The sequence below is a fragment of the Enhydra lutris genome, unplaced genomic scaffold (assembly GCF_002288905.1).
Source record: "Enhydra lutris kenyoni isolate GAN:26980312 unplaced genomic scaffold, ASM228890v2 scaffoldscaffold11, whole genome shotgun sequence".
Lineage (NCBI taxonomy): Eukaryota > Metazoa > Chordata > Mammalia > Carnivora > Mustelidae > Enhydra > Enhydra lutris.
In genome coordinates, this window is record NW_019154095.1 from 1,256,110 (window position 1) to 1,279,370 (window position 23,261).

General features: G+C 46.3%; 1 protein-coding gene across 1 annotated transcript in view; it reads left to right on the forward strand.

The window, feature by feature from the left end:
- LOC111144536 (DLG associated protein 2) overlaps positions 1-23,261 on the forward strand; it is a 162,202-nt gene that overhangs the window by 37,418 nt on the left and 101,523 nt on the right. Inside the window, exon 2 of the mRNA XM_022498858.1 lies at positions 15,099-16,162. Coding sequence (XP_022354566.1) covers positions 15,167-16,162 — 996 coding nt within the window. The 5' untranslated portion in view covers positions 15,099-15,166. The remainder of the gene's footprint in view (positions 1-15,098; positions 16,163-23,261) is intronic.

The window sequence follows — 23,261 nt, forward strand, 5'->3', positions numbered from 1 at the left end:
GGACCACGAGGGTGGCAGGCGAGGACAGCCGTGATCCTGCTTCCCTGCACTCTAGGCACGAGCCCTCCACCAGTCTAAGCCTAGACAGATGGTTGTCCTTCCAGGACGCGGTCACATTGTGACACCCGGGTGGCCTTAGCCCGTTCATCCCTCTACAGAATTAATCCTTTTGTGAGCATCAGTTCTGGGGCGAGGAGAAAGCACTGCGAGGCATCCAGCTCCCTACGGATAGGGAGCCGTGCGCACTCAGTGGAAGAGCTGAGAGTCTGGAAAACTCAGCAGAAGTCAGGACCGGGGTCCGGCCAGAGCATGGACTCTGCCGAGCAGTTTTAACACGGGAGGGTCACCTTTCTAGGGCAGCGATGTTGTTGTCTGTAAGTTATGGGTAGTGAGTCAGAATCCCCTCCTGGCTGCCCCCATCCCTCTCGCCCTGGGCTCTCGTCTGCACTGCACGTCCCTCTCCGTGCACAGGAAGCCCTCGGGGATAGCGATCGGCTTAGGTCCTTGTTTCTCCTACAAGACCATGCGTTTTAGGCCTTGCTTCTTCAGAACAAGGACTGTCTCCTTTATTTTCTGTCCCCGACACCAGCCACCAAGCATGGTGCCCTGTAGGTGTGGGACGTGTGGCTTTCAGGTGTAAGGATGGAGGGATATGCGAGTGAGATAAATGTCCCCGGAAAGACACAGTCTTTCCCGCTCAGAGAAGGCGCGACTGAGCTGTCGTGGCAGAGTTCAGGAATGTTCGGCACGGTTGGGGGGACGTCACTGCAGAGGGTCTTCGGGAATGGTGGCGTCTCAGGAGGCCAGGCAGCTGCACAGAGAAACCCGGGCAGCAAGAGAAGACAGGGTGTCGCCTTGGTTGGGACTCAGGCCGCGTGACTTCAGCAGTGGCTGCTCAGAGGGGCGCGCGCCCCACACCAGTCGAGGTCCGGAGGTAGGAGCCTGGGCAGGGGGCAGGTGCGGTCAACTCAGGGCTGCTACAAGTTTACCGAAGGCAGGTCCACCACGTCCCTGCGCCTCTCTCGGCCTCTTCCCTTCCTCCTTTCCTGCCCGTTCGCGTGCTCTTCACGCTCAATTTTTTTCTTCCTTTTCTCCCTTCAAAATCCACCCCAAATACGTGTCTTAGTGGGTGGAAACCGCTGCAGAGCGCCCCCCACTGCTGCCACCAGCGCTCCGTGGTGTGCAGCCCAGCCCCCTATCACACTCAACGAGACCGGCCTCGCCCCCTCTCCACCAACACAGAAGTCCCGGCAACCCGGCCGGAACGGAGCAGAGAGGAACGAAAACATACTAAATTCCCCTTAGATCCCTGGTCTGATTTCCACGGGGCCCAGCGCCCAGCTTTGTGATAAGATTGGATGCGCCGTGAGAGGACGCGGGGGCTCTGCATGGCGAGGGTGACAGCCCGAACCGGGGAGGCCGTGGGGTCGCCCCTTCTCTTCTGGGGGGCCAGGGAGTGTCACGGTGCCATTTCTTTTCTGGTTATTGGGAGTGCTGGGAGCTGCTCTTCCAGGGATAGGATTTTACCCTCATAATTCAGGCCTCTGTCCTCTGAGAGGAGGCCCCAGGCATATTCTGCTCGGGCACAGGAAAGAGGACAGCCCCAAACTTTGGAAAGGACCACGCTTTGGGAGAGGGGTGGGCTCCGTGTCCAGCAGGACGGCTGTCCGCAGTCTCTGGCTCGTCCCTCCTGTTGGGAGGGCTCATCTCCTAACAGACCTCTGGATGCATTGCTCACACCCTTGGCAATGACTCCCCGGGCCCCTGCCCCAGCCCCCGGCCGCCAACAACTGCTGTCCATGCCCAAGTCTGGGGTCCCACAGGACTGGTTTCTCCACTCCACGGTGTTGTGACGTCCGTTCGTGTGGGCTGCGGCTCAGCACCTGGGGTTCAGCATCTCGTAATACTCCGTTGAAGGCATGGGCCCCCCATTGTGTGTCCGCTTGTCAGCGGAAGACATTTCGGTGTGGTCCCAGGGCTGCTGTGGACAACGCGGCTAAGAACACACCCGTCCATGCCTCTCGGCCGGGGGCCTGGGAGATGAAGCCCTGGCGCCTGTGACAGCTGTTCACTCTCGTGAGGAGCTGCCCGACCGTTTTCTGAAGCAGCCGCACCATGTCACGGCCCGCCCAGCAGCATATGAGTTGGACTTTGCTGTGTGCTCGTAGCACCTGTCACCGTCCGCCTCTGGCACAGACATGGAGCGCATAGGGAGGGCCATCTCATGGTGGTTTCTGCTGTATTTCCCTGATGGCACCTTTTCACAAACTTAATGGCCATTTGTGTATCTTCTCGGGGGAAATATCTATTCAGCTCGTTGGCCCATTTTTATTTTGGTTATTTCCATCTTTTTGTAATTGGGGTGTTAGTGTTCTTTATATACTCTAGATAAAATTTCCTCATCTGATACATATTTGCAAGAAATTTCCCCCATTCTGTGGGTAGCTTTTTCATTTTCTTCGTAGTCTGCTTAAAAACACAAAAGTTTTTAATTTTAGGAAGTCCATTTTGTCTCTATTTTTTTCCTATACTTTTGATGGAATATCTAAAAGCCATTTCTAATTCACATTACCAAGGAAATACATGCATGTTCTCTTCAAAAAATTTTATAGTTTTATCTCTTGCTTTTAGCTCTCTGCACACGTCAAGTTCAGTTTTTTTTTTTAATTTTCTTTTAATTTTTTAATTTTTTAAATTTTTATTAACATATAATGTATTATTTGTTTCAGGAGTACAGGTCTGTGAATCGTCAGGCTTACACAATTCACAGCACTCACCATAGCACATACCCTCCCCAGTGTCCATAACCCAACCCCTCTCTCCCTCCCCCCTCCCACCAGCAACCCTCAGTTTATTTCATGAGATTAAAAGTCTCTTATGGTTTGTCTCCCTCCCAATCCCATCTTGTTTCGTTTTTTTCCTTCCCTATCCCCACAAGCCCACCACTCTGCCTCTCAAATTCCTCATATCAGGGAGATCATATGATAATTGTCTTTTTCTGACTGACTTCGCTCAGCATAATACCCTCTAGTTCCATCCACGTCATTGCAAATGGTAAGATTTCATTTCTTTTGATGGCTGCATAGTATTCCATTGTATATATGTGCCGGATCTTCTTTATTCATTCATCTGTCGATGGACATCTAGGTTCTTTCCACAGTTTGGCTCTTGTGGACATTGGTGCTATGAACATTGGGATGCACGTTCCTCTTCAATTCACTACATTTGTATCTTTAGGGTAAATACCCAGTAGTGCAATTACTGGGTCATAGGGTAGCTCTATTTCACCTTTTTGAGAAACCTCCATGCTGTTTTCCAGAGTGGCTGCACCAGCTTGCATTCCCACCAACAGTGTAGGAAGGCTCCCCTTTCTCCGCATCCTCACCAGCATCTGTCGTTTCCTGACTTGTTAATTTTAGCCTTTCTGACTGGAGTGAGGTGGATCTCATTGTGGTTTTGATTTGTATTTCCCTGGTGCTGAGTGATGTGGAGCACTTTTTCATGTGTCTTTTGGCCATCTGGATGTCTTCTTTGCAGGAATGTCTGCTCATGTCTTCTGCCCATTTCTTTCTTTTTTTTTTCTTTTCAGCATAACAGTATTCATTGTTTTTGCACCACACCCAGTGCTCCATGCAATACGTGCCCTCCCTAATACCCACCACCTGGTTCCCCCAACCTCCCACCCCACCGCCCCTTCAAGACCCTCAGGTTGTTTTTCAGAGTCCATAGTCTCTCATGGTTCACCTCCCCTTCCAATTTCCCTCAACTCCCTTCTCCTCTCCATCTCCCCATGTCCTCCATGTTATTTGTTATGCTCCACAAATAAGTGAAACCATATGATAATTGACTCTCTCTGCTTGACTTATTTCACTCAGCATAATCTCTTCCAGTCCCGTCCATGTTGCTACAAAAGTTGGGTATTCATCCTTTCTGATGGAGGCATAATACTCCATAGTGTATATGGACCACATCTTCCTTATCCATTCGTCCGTTGGATTATTTGTGCGTTGGGTGTTGAGTTTGCTAAGCTCTTTACAGATTTTGGATACTAGCCCTTTATCTGATATGTCATTTGCAAATATGTTCTCCCATTCTGTCAGTTGTCTTTTGGTTTTGTTGACTGTTTCCTTTGCTGTGCAAAAGCTTTTGATCTTCATGAAGTCCCAATAGTTCATTTTTGCCCTTGCTTCCCTTGCCTTTGGCGATGTTCCTAGGAAGAAGTTGCTGTGGCTGAGGTCAAAGAGGTTGCTGCCTGTGTTCTCCTCAAGGATTTTGATGGATTCCTGTCTCACATTGAGGTCCTTCATCCATTTTGAGTCTATTTTTATGTGTGGTGTAAAGAAATGGTCCAGTTTTATTCTTCTGCATGTGGCTGTCCAATTTTCCCAACACCATTTGTTGAAGAGACTGTCTTTTTACCATTGGACATTCTTTGCTTCTTTGTCAAAGATTAGTTGACCATAGAGTTGAGGGTCCATTTCTGGTCTCTCTATTCTGTTCCATTGATCTGTGTGTCTGGTTTTGAGCCAATACCATGCTGTCTTGATGATGACAGCTTTGTAATAGAGCTTGAAGTCTGGAATTGTGATGCCACCAACTTTGGCTTTCTTTGTCAACATTCCTCTGGCTATTCAAGGTCTCTTCTGGTTCCATATAAATTTTAGGATATTTGTTCCATATCTTTGAAAAAATTGATGGTATTTTGATAGGGATTGTGTTAAATGTGTAGATTGCTTTAGGTAGCATAGACATTTTCACAATATTTGTTCTTCTAATCCATGAGCATGGAACATTTTTCCATTTCTTGTGTTTTCCTCAATTTCTTTCATGAGTACTCTATAGTTGATCTTTTGCTTGGATGATCTATCCATTTCAGTGAGGGGGGTGTTAAAGTCCCCTACCATTATTGTTTTATAGTCCATGTGTTTCTTTGATTTTGTTATTAATTGGTTTATATAGTGGCTCCTCCCAGGTTAGGAGCATAGATTAGATCTTCTTGTTGGACAGACCCTTTGAGTATGATATAGTGTCCTTCCTCATCTCTTATTGTAGTCTTTGGCTTGAATTCTTATTTATTTGATGTAAGGATTGCCACCCCAACTTTCTTTTGATGCCCATTAGCATGGCAAATTGTTTTCCACCCCCTTACTTTAAACCTGGAGATGTCTTTGGGTCTAAAATGAGTTTCCTGTAGACAGCATATTGATGGGTTTTGTTTTTTTATCCATTCTGATACCTTGTGTCTTTTTTTTTTCTTTTGAAGATTTTATTTATTTATTTAACAGACAGAGATCATAGGTAGGCAGAGAGGCAGGCAGAGGGAGAGACGGGAAGAAGCAGGCTCCCCGCAGAGCAGAGAGCCCGATGCAGGGCTCGATCCCAGGACCCAGGGATCATGACCCGATCCGAAGGCAGAGCTTTAACCCACTGAGCCACCCAGGCGCCCCACCTTGTGTTTTTTGATTGGGGCATTTAGCCCATTTACATTCAGGGTAACTATTGAAAGGTATGAATTTAGTGCCATTGTATTGCCTGTAAAGTACTGTTACTGTATATTGTCTCTGTCCTTTCTGGTCTACTACTTTTAGGCTCTCTCTTTGCTTAGAGGACCCCTTTCAATATTTGCTGTAGGGCTGGTTTGGTGTTTGCAAATTCTTTTAGTTTTTGTTTGTCCTGGAAGTTTTATCTCTCTCCTATTTTCATTGACATCCTAGCTGGGTGTAGTATTCTTGGCTGCATGTTTTTCTCACTTAGTGCTCTGAATATATCATGCCAGCTCTTTCTGGCCTACCAGGTCTCTGTGGATAAGCCCGCTGCCAATCTAATATTTTCACCATTGTATGTTACAGACTTCTTGTCCTCGCCTGCTTTCAGGATTTTCTCTTTGTCACTAAGACTTGTAAGTTTTACTCTTAGATGACAGGGTATGGACCTATTTTTATTGATTTTGAGGGGGATTCTCTGTGCTCCTGGATTTTGATGCTTGTTCCCTTTGCCATATTTGGGGAATTCTCTACTATAATTTGCTTCAATACACCTCCTGCCCCTCTCTCTCTCTCTTTTCTGGAATCCACGTTATTCTAATATTGTTTCATTTTATGGTATCACTTATCTCTCGAATTCTCCCCTTGTGGTCCAGTAGTTGTTTGTCTCTCTTTTGCTCAGCTTCTTTATTCTCTGTCATTTGGTCTTTTGTATCACTAATTCTCTCTTCTGCCCCATTTATCCTATCCATTTATCCTAAGAGCCTCCATTTTTTATTGTACCTCATTAATAGCTTTTTTTAATTTCAGGTGGTTAGATTTTAGTTTTTTTATTTCTCCAGAAAGGGCTTTTATTTCTCCAGAAAGGGATTCTCTAATATCTTCCATGCTTTTTTTGAGCTCAGCTAGCACCATGAGAACCATCGTTCTGAACTTTAGGTCTGACATATTACCAATATCCATATTGATTAGGTCCTTAGCCCTCAGTACTGTCTCCTGTTCTTTTTTGTGTGTGTGGTGGGTTATTCTGCCTTGTCATTTTATCTAGATAAGAATACATGAAGGATGGGATGCCTGGGTGGCTCAGTTGGTTAAGTGGCTGCCTTCGGCTCAGGTCATGATGCCAGCATCCTGGGATCAATTCCCACATCGGGCTCCTTGCTCGGCAGGGAGCCTGCTTCTCCCTCTGCCTCTGCCTGCCACTCTGTCTGTCTGTGCTTGCTCACTCTCTCTCCCCCTTTCTCTGACAAATAAATAAATAAAATCTTAAAAAAAAAAAAAAAGAATACATGAAGGAGAGAATAAAATACTAAACGGGTGGCAAATACCCCAGAAAAATGTACGCTAACCAAATCAAAAGAGACCCCAACTGGGGGGAGATGAAAGGGGGTAAAAGAAAAAAAAAATATATATATATATATAAATATATATGTATTAGACTGGTGAATAGAACAGAGCCACCCCCTTGATTTTGGGTGTATTCTGGTCTCTTAGAAGAAACTACCTCCCAAAATTTTAAAGAAAGAAAAAATATCTATATCTATCTATCTATCTATCTATATATATATCTATATATATAGATAAATATATATATATATATATACACACACACATACATACAAAAATAAGGGTAAACATGATAAAGGGATGGAATATGACTGTAAAGATGAAAATTAAAAAATATTCTAAAAAAGGAATTGATAAGTTGGTTGGAAAAAGAAAAAAAAGAGGTGAGAATATAATCAGGCTGGAGACTAGAACACAGTCATATGCTAGATTTAGGGTATATTTTGATCTAGTAGAGGAAATTGTATCCCAAAATCTTAAAGAAAAAACCCCTGTATTTATACAAAAAATAATGTTAAATACAATGAAGGGATAAAATATGACTATGACAAGGAAAATTTTAAAAGATTTTTCTAAAAGGTATTGATAAGATAAAATAGTTTTAAAAAATTAAAAGAGGAAAGAGGAAATGTTAAAATAATAGAATAAGAAAAAAATAAAATTAAAAAATATTAACTTAGAAAGGTTAAAGGATCATGGAAAAAAGACATGAATTCTATGCGTTGCTTTCCCCTAGCTCAGAACTTCTTAAAGTTCGGATTGTGTGCTCCGCTGCTCCCCCACTTGCTGGGAGCCGGCCCCTCCCTCTGCGGTCTATCTTCCCGTGGCCTAGGATTCACTTCTCTGCACGTCCTACCTTCCAAAAAGTGGTTGATTTTCTGTTCCTAGAATTGCTGCTCTTCTTCTCTTCTATCTCCTGCTGAGTTTGTGGGTGTTTGGAATGGTTTGACACCCATCTAGCTGATCTCCTGGGACCTGATGCTGTTTCAGTTTCCTACTCCTCTGCCATCTTGCTTCCTCCCCCGAGTTCAGTTTTGCATATAGTGGAAGGTAGGGAGTACAACTTCGTTCTTTTGCACCCAGATATCTGGTTTTCCCAGGACCATTTATAAAAGGCTATTCTGTTAATGCTGTTGGTACTCTCATCAGAAATGAACCAGCCGTAGATGTATGGGTTTCTGTCTGGACCCTCAGCTCATCTGTGGGCCGCATGCCCAGCCCTGTGGTCGTATGCCCTGCTCTCACCACTGTAGCTTCAGAGTACATTCTGGAACAGGACTTTGAGTCCTCCAACTTTGTTCTTCTTTTGCACATTGTTTTGGCTATGTGGGACTCATTGTATTTCTGTATGGATTTGAGGATTGCTTTTTCCAGTTCTGCAAAAAAGCTAGCTGGAATTTTGACAGGCATTCTGTTGAATCTGTAGGTAACTTTGGGTAATTTCAAAACCATAAAATAACAAGTCGTCTATCCATGAACCCAGGATGTCTTTCCACATATTTAAGTTTTTAATTTCTTTGACAGTGTTTTCTAGTTTTCAGGATACAAATCTTTCATCTCCTTGGTTGCATGTAGTCCTACGTCTTTTTTTTCTTTTAGGTATTATTGTGAATGGAATTGCTTTCCTCATTCATTTTTGGATTGTGTATTTTCTGGGCCATAGAAACGCAACGGATTTTTTTTTTATCTTGTAACCTACAACTTTGCTGAATTCATTTATTAGCTCAAATAGCTTTCCTGTGGATTATCTGGGATTTTTCTCTATACAGGAGTATGTCATCTGCAAATAGAGACATTTCTCCTCTTATGTGGATGTCTTGTTTCTTCTTCTTATGTAACTGCTCTGGTTAGAACTTCCAGTTCATTGTTGAACAGGAGCAGCAAAAGCCAGCAAGTTTGTCTTCCTGCTCTTCTCAGGAAGGGACCTCTCAGTCTTTTACCGCCGAGTGTGAGGAGAGCTGGGAGTTTTTTATATAAATACCTTTATTGTGTTAAGGAAATTCCCCTGTATTCCTAGTTTTCTGAGTGTTCTTATCATGAAAGTCTGTTTAATTTTGTCAAATGCCTTCTCTGCATCAGCTGAATTGGTCACATGTTTTTGCCCTTTGTCCTATTAGTCTGTTGTAATATATTCATTTCTGTATGTTAAAGCACCTTTGCATTCCCAGGATAAACCCACCTGGCTGTGGTATGTAATTCTTCTCACATGCTGCGGGGTTGGGTTTGCTGGTACATTGTTAGCACTTTTGCATCTGTTATTTATAAAGGCTGTTGGTCTATAATTTCTTTTCCCATGATGTCTTTATCTGGTTTCCATATTAGCTTATGGTGGCCTCATGGAATTGAGCTAGGAATTGTTCTCACCTCTTCAACCTTTTGGAAGAGTGAGAAGGATTGGCATTCATTTTCCTTTAAATGTTTGGCAGAACCCACCATCTGGTTCTGGTCTTTTCTTTGTTGGGAGGTTTTGATTCCTAATTCAGTCTTCTTATTGTTATTGGTCTGATCAGATTTTCTGTTTCTTCTGGAAATAATTTGTGGGTTTCCATGAATTAATCTATTTCTTCTAGGTTGTCTACATTTGTCATATTATCATAATCATTTTATTTCTGTCATCAGTGGTGGTCAATTTTATTGATTTTTCAAAAAACCAACTTTTGGTTTCATTGATTCCCTTCATCATGCCATTTATCTCTGCTCTCAGCTTTCCCTTCTCCTTCCACCTCTGGCTACACCCTTGGTTTGGTTTTGTTTTTTTAATCTGTGTAAATTTTAGGATCAGCTCTTAATTTCTACAAAGAAGCCAGCTGTGATTTGATAGGAATTGTGTGGAGTCTGCAGATCAATTTGGAGAGTGTTTGCCCCTTAACCGAGTTGTCTTCAGTCCATGAATATGGGACACCCATCCATTCGCCTAGACCGTCACCGACTCCTCCCACCGTGTTCTGTGGTAGCCAGCATACACATATTGGAGTCTTTGGTGAAAACTTTGGAGGAAACTTTTTGTTAATGGGGCTTCTTGACATATGGTGGGACATGTCTTTCATGCCTTCACACAGTAAATACAGGAATAGGGCCCCATGGCTATTTCTTACCATATTCCCCAGCCTGTGCGTGTGTTCTGAGGTCCCACCAGCAGCCACCCGGGGGGAGGGGGTAGCAGGAAGAACGGGTCGGTGGGGAATGTGTGAAGGATGAAGGTGGCAGAAAGGGGGAGCCAAGACAACTCCAGGAACAAAGCAGGGGCCCCTCGCAATTCTGCACAGGGACAGAAGAACTGTCAGTAAGTTTAACTACTGTGGGAAAACATAGTAGCGAAGTGGATTTTGTCTGGCACACAGCTCCACAGCCCGCTCACAACGTCTGTGTAGTGCAGTGTTGTCTCGTGCGGTTTGCTTTTTACTATTCGCTCCCACCTGTGGATTTTCCTGTGGGGGGCATCAAGAGCAGTGACAGAGACAGTGAAGGGTCTGTCCCCGTGGGCAGATAAACTCGGGTGAAAGTGCAAAGTAAAATAAGATGAAAACTGAGAGGGAGGCAAACCATAAGAGATAAAGTGAGGGTCTCTGGAGGGGAGGCGGTGGGGAGGTGGGGCGGCTGCGGGATGGGCACTGAGGAAGACAAGTGATGGGATGAGCCCTGGGCCTTCTGTGAGACTCACTGACATCTACCTCTGAAACTAATAATACACTCTATGTTAATTAATTGAGTTTAAATACGTTTTAAAAAAGGATAGTCAAAAAATAAAATAAATTTAAAAATAAATTTAAAAATTTAAAAAAGGAAGTGCAGATGGGGGGCTCACTTGCGTTAGGTGAACCGCGGGCCGAGGGAGACCCAGTGGGTGTCCTCAGTGGGGCGGGACCTCAGGGTGTCTGCTGTGGGGGCGGGGGGCACAGAACCCATGACTACACCCTCCAGGGCTAGGGTGCACGCACACTTCCACGCTTTCTCAAAAACCAGGGACTGGGTCCATTGCCACGGTGTGTGCCCAGCCTGGTTGGCTCAGGCTAGGGCTTAGTGTGGAACCTCCAGCCCAGTTTAATGAGAAAGAGCCCCTGGGGCCCCACACACCACCGTCCCCCAGCCCTCAGCAGCTGGTGCTGGCAGCATGCCACACGGAGCTGCACACTGGGGTCCATCCAGCTCTGAGGCTGTGTGAGTGTGTGTGTTTGGGCAGATGTGTGTGTACGACCTCAGTGCCCTTCCCCACCTGCCCTTCCAGCCTGGGCTTCCCCGCGGCGTGTGGACAAGCACCACCTCCCAGCACACAGCGCCCACACACAGAGACCGCCCCAGACATGTTAGCGTACTTTTGAGTTCTTATCTCTATGCTGAAAACACACCTTTTAGAATGAGAATGTCAACACCCTGAAATCCAGCAGTGAGATGGACCTCCGCATTCGAGCTTGGATTTGGGGAGAAGTTAGTGGATAATGAGGATATTGCTGTTTTCTCTTGCTTCAGAACAAAATACGGTGTTGTGAGTAGCTAGGAATGAGGGCGCTAAGGTGCCTTCCACATTTGGTGCCTGTCACCCCACTTCCACAGAGAGAAACCGCCAGCCCGAAGTATTTATTCTGTGTCATGTTGACTTTAAAAAAAAAAAAGAAAAAAACCACTGACAGCCCCAGTCCTTGTGACACATCTCAGAATTGCCATTATTTACACACCTTATTTTCTTATGAGTGTCTTATTAGTTATTAGCTATTAGTTTTTAGTGTCTTACGTTTTGGAGGCTGTGGATCCGTTTCCGCGCATGCACCAGGCTGCTCAGTCCCGCGGTGGAGAGAAGAGAGTGGGCTCCCAACGCGCCGCACGATCAGATTTAATTCATTTCAGCTAAACTTGTATCTTTCGCACGGTTCTTTTATGTCGCCACATTCAAAACGTAGCTTCGAGGCCAAACATTTGGCAGAAATAGGATACGTGAGTGGGGCAGTAATGGTCTCGCTTTTTAATATGGAGGAAGATTAGAATTGTATTAAATTATGTGCTAATGGGAAATAAAGCAAAAGATAATAGCGACAACTTACGCCGCTGGAGCGTCTGGATTCCAGCACGTAGTTTTCCTATTTATCAACTGGATATTGAATTTCCTTTGAAAACTTGCTTTTAATTATATTAAAATATAGTATAATCTCAAGTATCCCCTCCTAACATATTAAAGTGCTCCGGCTATAGTTTATCTGCGGAGAAAGGAAGATGCCGGGAGCTCTCCCGGGGGAGCCCCTCAAACTAGAGAAGCTGGGCTGTCCTTGGAGATAGGGGTCCCTGCGGGGGAGGCTGTTCACTGTGAGGACATGCGGGCGAGGTCTCTGTGCTGCCCTTGGAAGGAGACTACCCCACCTGTGCTCGGAGGCCCGTCGCTGCTGCTGTCCCTTGCTCCCGGGGGGTCAAGCCTTGCCCCTAACTCCTTGGGGATCAGTGCGATTGGGCCCTGCCTTGTGAGACATGTGAGCGTGGGAGCTGGCCTGGACAGCTGGCAGTCCACAGCCTGCAAGGGGGACCCTTTGAACCCACATCTTGGACTGATCGTTTGGAAGGAGGTGATGTTTCCTATGGACAAGTCCGGAGTCTTTTGGGTTTCTTAAATGTTTTCCACAATCGCCCGGGGTGTGTGTTTGGGGTCTGCTATGGGGGGCTGGGGGTGGTCCTGTGATCTCCGTGTGTCCCTGACCCCACACCGTAGGTGGCACCTCTCAGGCAAGGGGGATGGAGGGCAGGCGGGTGGGACTGCTTAACTGGCCTGAACTGATGGGAGGGAGTGGGGAGGGGAGGGGGGCCAGGCCCATGCGGGAGCCCCGGGGCAGGGGGCAGCAGACAGCTTTCTTCCCGAGGAAGTGGGGCACAGGGGCCTCGTTGAAGTCCGGCTCCCAACGTGTCTGGACCCAAGCCTCCAGGACCATGAGCAGTGGATACTCTCTCTTGATGCTGTCTGGACTGAGGCTGGATTGCCTTGGAGTGGGTCCCGCAGAGTAAATTATTAGAAATAGTTCACTGGGAAGGAGCCCACAGTCCACAGCCTCTTTCGGCAAGGAGCCCAGAGGGCAACTATTAGAAATAGGGGCTGGTTCCATTTGATTAAAGCCACACGCACTGGGAACTAGGACGGGTGCAGCAGGGGCCGGCCCATCGGGTCAACATGCAGTTTCTAGCTTGTGCTCTGAGCCAGCGCACAGCCATCGCCAAGCCAGCTGTCCCAGGGGCAGCCTTGCGTGCTGTTGAGGAGTGAGGACTCCGCGGTAAGCTCTGAGCCTTTGAGCAGGGAGGAACTGGCTGGGCGTGTGCAGGGACGTGGGGGGAGGAGAGTAGCTGCTGCTGATGATAAGGACTCAGGGTCTGAGCCAGGGCAGGGGCCTTGGATGAAGGCAGGGGGCAGAGGAGAAGGTGGGAGCACGTGCAGGGCCTGGGGGAGCACAGCCAGGAAAGCACCAGCGGTCTTTCTCCATGTTTCCCAGCCCCTGCCTTTTCCGGGACACCCTGGGGTCCAGAGTCATGACTCGACAGCTTCAGTGGGCCTCGTGGGGAAGGTGGTATGGGCCATGGAAAGGGCCATAGCCCGGGTGTGTCCGGGGAGCTAGCTGGGCTCCATTTTCCAGAAGAGAACACTGTGCAGTTCCAGCCTGAGGAGGAGGCTGGGGCCCTCAGATGCCGGGTGGGCTCACCCCACAGGCCCTCCCCCGGGTGCTCATTCTCATGGGTCTCCCACCTGTTTCCTGTGGGAGTCGGCCTCCACATCAGTGTTTCCTGCATGTTATGTACATGTTATATTGTACGTGGGCACGTCATGTGGGTGTAGACATTAGATATGCACACTACATACGCATATGATACACTGTGATAGTGTCTGCATTTCTTGCGCATGTCATGTGATACATACATTGTATACGTTTGTTACCTGTGGATAGATTCATCATACACACTGTCTGTGCAGATTACGTATCCTAACAGCGCTTGAATTCCCAGCATGGTTTACACGCACATTGTGTACCACACAGCATATGACACATGCATGCACACGCTGTACCTAGTACCTGCGTATGACTCTAATAGTCTTTGTTTTCTGTATGTATAATATGTGTATTATACACCAGATATGCATGTGTGTATGTCCTATGGTGTAACAGAGTCTTTGTTCCCTGCATCTGTGCGGCGACCTTCAGAAGCCAGCTCTGAACTGGGTCTGAAACAGAAAGTGTGGGTCAGCAGGAAACAGGGATGAAGCCAGAGGCTTCTCTAAGGAATCCTGGAGTCCAGACACTTGGGTTTAATAAACCCAGAACTTGGTCAGTGCTGACCCAAGATAGTTTGAAAGGATGACACTTACGGTAATAATGGCACAGACAAGGGAGAACGCTTGAGAGTGTGGTCGTCCAGGAACCCTGCCCAGTGCTTAGCCAGTGTCCTGCTTCCCCATCACATTCGGAGCGCACGGAAGCATGGGGAACATGGCGGGCCCACCTGCCCGACCCTCAGAATCACATACCACGTGGTGGAAGAACGGAGGCCCGAACCCCAACAAGCCCATGTCTGGGAGTCAGCATCTTGTGCCCCACTCAGTCACCTCCCTAGCCAGAACCCAGTGACCTCCGCGAGAGTGAGTCCCAACAACTCATCCAGGCACAGTATTACGTCCCACCGAACCGAACCATTTTTTCTGTATTGGATAAACTCTTACCATTCAGAACCAAGTATCTGTGATGAAAGGTCAGGACATCCTGGTTTAGTCCTCCTCTTGACTGACCGATGGCCCCAAGAAAGCTTCCCCCTCTCCCACTGGGAGACCAGCAGGCGGCTTTGGGCTTTGGGGTTCATAAGTCGGCCTGTAGCCCACTGGCGTCTAGAGGAATATTACTAAGTAAATACGAGGTGCTACTTTGTAAACTTCTTAGCGGAGCCACAATACACAAATCTGATTGAAATGTAACTCATTTCCCCCACAAACCGTGTATCTGTTGAACACCACAAAATCTTGCTGTCCAGAGGCTGACGCATCTACCCAGTGATGCGTATTTGGCCGTGTAGACTAGAATATTTGGCCGTGTAGACTAGAACAACTAGGAGTATCAGAGTCAGTGCTTCTTCATAGGCGCATGATTCAGAGCAGTCAGTATGGTATGAAAATAATGAGTACCCACTCGGATGCCCAAAAATGGCCCCCGGTTACCAGATAAGACAGTTCTGCATGGGGTGTCCCACACGTAAGTAAGGGTTTGGTTGCTGTCCCCGCCTCGTCTTAAATGGCTTTCTGTGCTCTCTCAACAGACCAGCAGTACTCATGGTCCCCAACGCAGCACTTCAACGAAGGAAGATATTCCCCTGCTCCTAGGAATATGAAGGGGCTCCCCGGGGGCCGGACTCAGGCACAGCTGTGTTCAGGCCACACCTGTGGCCTGGCGGCCCCCGAGGACTGCGAGCACGAGCTCCTGCACCATGGGCAGGAGGCGAGGCAGCCCTACCTGCTCAGCCCTGTGGAGAGCTGCCCCATGGACCACCACCGCTGCTCCCCCGGGAGCTCCGTCCACTCCGAGTGCATGATGATGCCCGTGGTGCTGGGTGACCACATGTCCAGCAGCACCTTCCCCAGGATGCACTACAGCTCCCACTATGACACGAGGGACGATTGTGCCGTGTCCCACGCCAGCACCAGGGTCAACCGCATCCCAGCCAACCTTCTGGACCAGTTTGAGAAGCAGCTGCCTCTGCACCGGGACGGCTTCCACACGCTGCAATACCAGAGGACGTCCACGGCCGCTGAGCAGCGCAGCGAGAGCCCAGGGAGGATCCGACACCTCGTACACTCTGTGCAGAAACTCTTCACCAAGTCCCACTCCCTCGAGGGCTCTTCCAAGAGCAACGTGAATGGCACCAAGGGCGACAGTCGGGTGGAGGACCAGCACCATGGCCACCACCCGAAGCACGGCAAACGGAGTAAAAGCAAGGAGCGGAAGCCAGAGGGCAAGCACAGGTCAGGCACCAGCAGCTGGTGGAGTTCCGATGACAACCTGGACAGTGACAGCACCTGCCGCACGTCCAGCGTGGCCAACAGGCACCACGTGGACCACGTCTCCCACTGCTACCCCGAGGTGCTCCCGGGCCCCTTTGGGGATCTGTCCCTGAAGACGTCCAAGAGTAACAGTGACGTCAAGTGCTCGGCCTGTGAGGGCTTGACCATGACACCCGACACCAAGTACATGAAACGGAGCTCCTGGTCCACGCTGACCGTGAGCCAGGCGAAGGAGGCTTACCGCAAGAGCTCCCTGAACTTAGATAAGCCTCTGGTCCACCAGGAGGTCAAACCATCCTTGAGGCCGTGCCACTATCTGCAGGTAAGGGGCCTTGGCAGTGGGTGTCGTGCATGGGTGGGCTGGCCTGCTCCGGGATGGCTTCTGAGTGGTTCCTGGTCCCCTTGAGTCCACAACCCTAAAGCGAGCGGGCCGTTCCCAGGTGCCTCTAGTGCCAGATGATGTAGCCACAGAGAAGAGGTGCCTTTGCATAGAGGCAGCTGGCAGGCTACCGGGGCTCTCCTGCAGGACCCAGGAGCAGCGGCTCGAAGTCTATAAGAGGCTAGAGCACGTGGTCAGGGGCAGCACGGACCTGGCCCTCCGGGATGGGTGTCACCCACTCTACCCAGGGCCACAATAAACGGAGGTGGGCGGATGGCGGCTGGGCATCCTGTGGGTTGCCTTTCTGTGACCCCGCACCTCTGCCTGCCCATCACGTCATGGCTGAGCACACCCGGGAACCTTCCACTTCGTTCACAGATGCCTCTGCTGTGACTTCCAGGAGCTCACACAGCTGTTGGCAAAGCTTACAGGTGTGAAGGTTTTCTTCAATATATATAGAATTTGTGTTAAGATCACAGTCCTCTGTACATGCCAAAGCATGAGTGATGCTTCTCAGTGCTGGCCATGTCTCCGGGCACTCGGTTCCTGGCACAGACAGGTGCCTGCGACCCTTTCCAGCAGGCAGGCGGGCACCGAGATCCAGGGCCCATCCTGGCACATTGTCTGGAAGCCGGCCATTCTGTCTGGAAAGGAAACACCCAAATTGCTTTCACAGGCAGAGTTACTCCAAGGTGCAAATTGATAGCTGGGTGAAATACTTTTACAGCAATGGGGGAGGTGTAAATGTTGCTTGTGGTCAGCGAGCCCAAACCTACACAAATATAAAATGTCTACCTGCCCCCATCTAGAGGAATTAGGCAGACTCAGGGTGCACTCAGGTCCTGCCTGGAGAAGCAGACTCTACTGCTGCTCGCTAAGTGTGCCCAGACCCTTCTCGAGGAAGCTCCCACTGCCATGTTGGGCCCTTAGGTGGCTGCCTGCAGAACCTGCCCCTTTCCAGGACGTGGCTCCTGGCACACGCCCCCATGCGGCCGCACACCCTGGCGCTTCTCCTGCCTGTTCTTCCCATGACCACACACGCTGTCTCTGTCCTCCAGCCTCTGTTCTGAATTCCTTTTAGTCATGGAGGATATCAGCCCTTACAAAGGCTAATGTGTACTAGAATGACCACACACGCTCACCATGCATTCAGGGAGGCTCGGTTCCAGGCCAGTCTGGTCGCCTCCATGCCTCACCCCAATCCCCTGTGGCTTAGGTAGGGAGAAATCCAGCCTCCAAGTAAGCTGGTTTGTGTTTACCTCTAAAAGACCCCCATTGGACTCTTGGCCTTAAAACATCACTGTGCTCCCTGCCTCAGACACTAATCATCACAATCCTGTAGGGATTTCACAGATTCAGTCAACATTCCACTTTCCCGACTTCTCACGACATCTTTTTTTTTTTTTTTTTTACTTATTAAGTTAACATATAATGTATTATTAGCCCCAGGGTTATAGGTCTGTGAATCGTCAGGCTTACACACTTCACAGCACTCACCATAGCACATACCCCACCAAGGTCCATCACCCACCCCCCCCCCCCCCCCCCCCACCCCCAGCAACCCTCAGTTTGTTTTGTGAGATTAAGAGTCTCTTATGGTTTGTCTCCCTCCCAATCCCATCTTGTTTCATTGTTTCCTTCCCTATCCCCCAAACCCCCTGCTCTGCCTCTCAACTTCCTCATCACTAAGATCATATGATAATTGTCTTTCTCTGATTGACTTATTTCACTCAGCATAATACTCTGTAGTCTATCCACGTCATCAAAAATGGCAAGATTTCATTTCTTTTGATGGCTGCATAGTATTCCTACACACACACACACACACACACACACACACACACACATATACACACACACACACATACATACATACACACCACATCTTCTTTTTTTTTAAGATTTTATTTATTTATTTGACAGACAGAGATTACAAATAGGCAGAGAGGCCGGTAGAGAGAGAGGAAGGGAAGCAGTCTCCCCGCTGAGCAGAGAGCCTGACGTGGGGCTTGATCCCAGGACACTGGGATCATGACCTGAGCCAAGAGCAGAGGCTTTAACCCACTGAGTCACCCAGGCACCCCAGCACACCACATCTTCTTTATCCATTCATCTGTTGATGGACATGTAGGTTCTTTCCACAGTTTGGCTCTTGTGGACATTGTTGCTATGAACATTGGGGTGCACGTTCCTCTTCAATTCACTACATTTGTATCTTTAGGGTAAATACCCAGTAGTGCGATTGCTGGGTCATAGGGTAGCTCTATTTCACCTTTTTGAGGAACCTCCATGCTGTTTTCCAGAGTGGTTGCACCAGCTTGCATTCCCACCAACAGTGTAGGAGGGTTCCCCTTTCTCTGCATCCTTGCCAGCATCTGTCATTTCCTGACTTGTTAATTTTAGCCATTCTGACTGGTGTGAGGAAGTATCTCATTGTGGTTTTGATTTGTATTTCCCTGATCATGAGTGATGGGGAGCACTTTTTTATGTGTCTGTTGGCCATCTGGATATCTTCTTCGCAGAAATGTCTGTTCATGTCTTCTGCCCATTTCTTGATTGGATTATTTGTTCTTTGGGTGTTGAGTTTGAAAAGTTCCTTATAGATTTTGGATACTAGCCCTTTATCTGATTTGTCATTTGTGAATATCTTCTCCCATTCTGTCAGTTGTCTTTTGGTTTTGTTGACTGTTTCCTTTGCTGTGCAAAAGCTTTTGATCTTGATGAAGTCCCAGTAGTTCATTTTTGCCCTTGCTTCTCTTGCCTTTGGCAGTGTTTCTAGGAAGAAGTTCCTGTAGCTGAGGTCAAAGAGGTTGCTGCCTGTGTTCTCCTCAAGGATTTTGATGGACTCCTGTCTCACATTGAGGTCCTTCATCCATTTTGAGTCTATTTTTATGTGTGGTGTAAGGAAATGGTCCAGTTTCATTCTTCTGCTTGTGGCTGTCCAGTTTTCTCAACACCATTTGTTGAAGAGACTGTCCTTTTACCATTGGACATTCTTTGCTTCTTTGTCAAAGATTAGTTGACCATAGAGTTGAGAGTCTATTTCTGGGCTCTCTATTCTGTTCCATTTATTTGTGTGTCTGGTTTTGGGCCAGTACCATACTGTCTTGGTGATGACAGCTTTTTAATAGAGCTTGAATTCTGAAATTGTGATGCCACCAACTTTGGCTTTCTTTGTCAACTTTCCTCTGGCTATTCAAGGTCTTTTCTGGTTCCATATAAATTTAAGGATTATTTGTTCCATTTCTTTGAAAAAAGTTGATGGTATTTGATAGAGATTGCATTAAGTGTTTAGATTGCTTTAGGTAGCATAGACATTTTCACAATATTTGTTCTTCTAATCCATGAGCATGGAACGTTTTTCCATTTCCTTGTGTCTTCTTCAGTTTCTTTCATGAGTACTTTATAGTTTTCTGAGTACAGATTCTTTGCCTCTTTGGTTAGGTTTATTCCTAGGTATCTTATGGCTTTGGGTGCAATTACAAATGGGCTGGACTCCTTAATTTTCTTTCTTCTGTCTTACTGTTGGTGTATAGAAATGCAATTGATTTTATATCCTGACACTTTAATGAATTCCTCTACAAGTTCTAGCAGATTAGGAGTGGAGTCTTTTGGGTTTTTCACATAAAGTATCCTATCATCTGCCAAGAGTGAGAGTTTGACCACTTCTTTGCCAATTTGGATGCCTTTAATTTCTTTTTGTTGTCTGATTGCTGAGACTAGGACTTTTAGTACTATGTTGAATAGCAGTGGTGATAGTGGACATCCCTGCCATGTTCCTGATCTTAGGGGAAAAGCTATCAGTTTTTCCCCATTGAGAATGATATTCGGTATGGGTTTTTCATAGACAGCTTTGATGATATTGAGGTATGTACCCTCTATCCCTACACTTTGAAGAGTTTTGATCAAGAAAGGATGCTGTGCTTTGTCAAATGCTTTTTTAGCACCTGTTGAGAGTATCATATGGTTCTTGTTCTTTTTTTATTAATGTATTGTATCACATGGATTGATTTGCAGATGTTGAACCATCCTTGCAACCCTGGAATAAATCCCACTTGGTCGTGGTGAATAATCCTTTTAATGTACTGTTGGATCCTATTGGCTAGTATTTTGGTGAGAATTTTTGCATCCATGTTCTTCAAGGATGTTGGTCTGTAATTCTCCTTTTTGATGGGGTCTTTGTCTGGTTTTGGGATCAAGGTAATGCTGGCCTCATAAAATGAGTTTGGAAGTTTTCCTTCCACTTCTATTTTTTGGAACGGTTTCAGGAGAATAGGTATTAGTTATTATTATTTTTTTTTAATGCTTGGTAGAATTCCCCTGGGAAGCCATCTGGCTCTGGGCTCTTGTTTGTTGGGAGATTTTTTTTTTTTTTAAGATTTTTTTTTTTTTTTTTTATTTGACACGGACTGATCAAATGTAGGCAGAGAGGCAGGCAGAGAGAGAGAGAGAGAGAGAGAGAGAGAGGGAAGCAGGCTCCCCGCTGAGCAGGGAGCCCAATGTGGGACTCGATCCCAGGACCCTGAGATCATGACCTGAGCCGAAGGCAGCGGCTTAACCCACTGAGCCACCCAGGCACCCCTGTTGGGAGATTTTTGATGACTGCTTCAACCTCTTTACTGGTTATGGGTCTGTTCAGATTTTCTGTTTCTTCCTGATTCACTTTCGGTAGTTTATATGTCTCTAGGAATGCATCCATTTCTTCCAGATTGTCAAAATTGCTGGCATAAAGTTGCTCATAATATGTTCTTATAATTGTTTGTATTTCTTTGGTGTTGGTTGTGATCTCTCCTCTTTCATTCATGATTTTATTTACTTGGGTCCTTTCTCTTTTCTTTTTGATAAGTCTGGCCAGGGGCTTATCTATCTTATTAATTAATTCCTTCAAAGAACCAGCTCCTGGTTTCATTGATATGTTCTACTTTTTGGTTTTTATTTCATTGATTTCTGCTCTGATCTTTATGATTTCCCTTTTCCTACTGGGTTTGGGCTTTCTTTGCTGTCTTTCTCCAGCTCCTTTAGGTGTAGGGTTAGGTTGTGTACTTGAGACCGTTCTTGTTTCTTGAGAAAGGCTTGCATCACTATATACTTTCTTCTCAGTACTGCCTTTGCTGTGTTCCACAGATTTTGAACTGTTGTGTTTTCATTTTCATTTGCTTCCATGAATTTTTTCAATTCTTCTTTAATTTCCTGGTTGACCCATTCATTCTTTAGTAGGATGCTTTTTAGCCTCCATGTATTTGAGTTCTTTCCAAATTTCCTCTTGTGATTGAGTTCTAGCTTCAGAGCATTGTGTTCTGAAAACATGCAGGGAATGATCCCAATCTTTTGGTACCAGTTGAGACTTGATTTCTGACCGAGGATGTGATCTGTTCTAGAGAATGTTCCATGTGCACCAGAGAGGAATGTGTATTCTGTTGTTTTGGAGTGGAATGTTCTAAATATATCTGTGATGTCCCTCTGATCCAGTGTGTCATTTAAAGCCTTTATTTCCTTGTTGATCTTTTGCTTGGATGATCTGTCCATTTCAGTGAGGGGGTGTTAAAGTCCCCTACTATTATTGTATTATTGTTGATGTGTTTCTTTGATTTTGTTTTGTTTTGTTTTTAATGATTTTTTAAATTTATTTTCAGCATAACAGTATTCATTGTTTTTGCACCACACCCCGTGCTCCATGCAATCCGTGCCCTCTCTAATACCCACCACCTGGTTCCCCCAACCTCCCACCCCCCGCCCCTTCAAACCCTCAGATTGTTTTTCAGAGTCCATAGTCTCTCATGGTTCACCTCCCCTTCCAATTTCCCTCAACTCCCTTTTCCTCTCTAACTCCCCTTGTCCTTCATGCTATTTGTTATGCTCCACAAATAAGTGAAACCATATGATAATTGACTCTCTCTGCTTGACTTATTTCACTCAGCATCATCTCTTCCAGTCCCATCCATGTTGCTTTCAATTGGTTTATATATTGTCTGCTCCCATGTTAGGGGCATAGATATTTAAAGTTGTTAGATCTTCTTGTTGGACTGACCCTTTGAGTATGATATAATGTCCTTCCTCATCTCTTATTATAGTCTTTGGCTTAAAATCCAATTTATCTGATATAAGGATTGTGACCCCAGTTTTCTTTTGATGTCAATTAGCATGGTAAATTGTTTTCCACCCCCTTAATTTAAATCTGGAGGTGTCTTTGGGTCTGAAATGAGTTTCTTGTAGACAGCATATGAGTAGGTTTTGTTTTTTTTATCCATTCTGATACCCTATGTCTTTTGATTGGGGGCATTTAGCCCATTTACATTCAGGGTAACTATTGAAAGGTATGAATTTAGTGCCATTGTATTGCCTGTAAAGTGACTATTACTGTATATGGTCTCTGTCCTTTCTGGTCTACTACTTTTAGGCTCTCTCTTTGCTTAGAGGACCCCTTTCAATATTTCCTGTAGTGCTGGTTTGGTGTTTGCAAATTCTTTTAGTTTTTGTTTGTCCTGGAAGCTTTTTATCTCTCTTTCTATTTTCAATGATAGCCTAGCTGGATGTAGTATTCTTGGCTGCATGTTTTTCTCATTTAGTGCTCTGACTATATCATGCCGGTTCTTTCTAGCCTGCCAGGTCTCTGTGGATAAGTCTGCTGCCAATCTAATATTTCTACCATTGTATGTTACAGACTTCTTGTTCTGAGCTGCTTTCAGGATTTTCTGTTTGTCATTAAGACTTAGAAGTTTTACTATTAGATGATGGGGTGTGGTCCTCTTCTTACTCATTTTGAGGTGGGTTCTCTGTGCCTCCTGGATATTGATGCTTGTTCCCTTTGCCATATTTGGGAAATTCTTTACTATAATTCACTCCAATATACCTTCTGTCCCTCTCTCTCTTCTTCTTCTGTAATCCCAATTATTCTAGTGTTGTTTCGTCTTATGGTATCACTTAACTCTCGAATTTTCCCCTCGTGGTCCAGTAGTTGTTTGTCTCTCTTTTGCTCAGCTTCTTTATTCTCTGTCATTTGGTCTTCTGTATCACTAATTCTCTTTTCTGCCCCATTTATCCT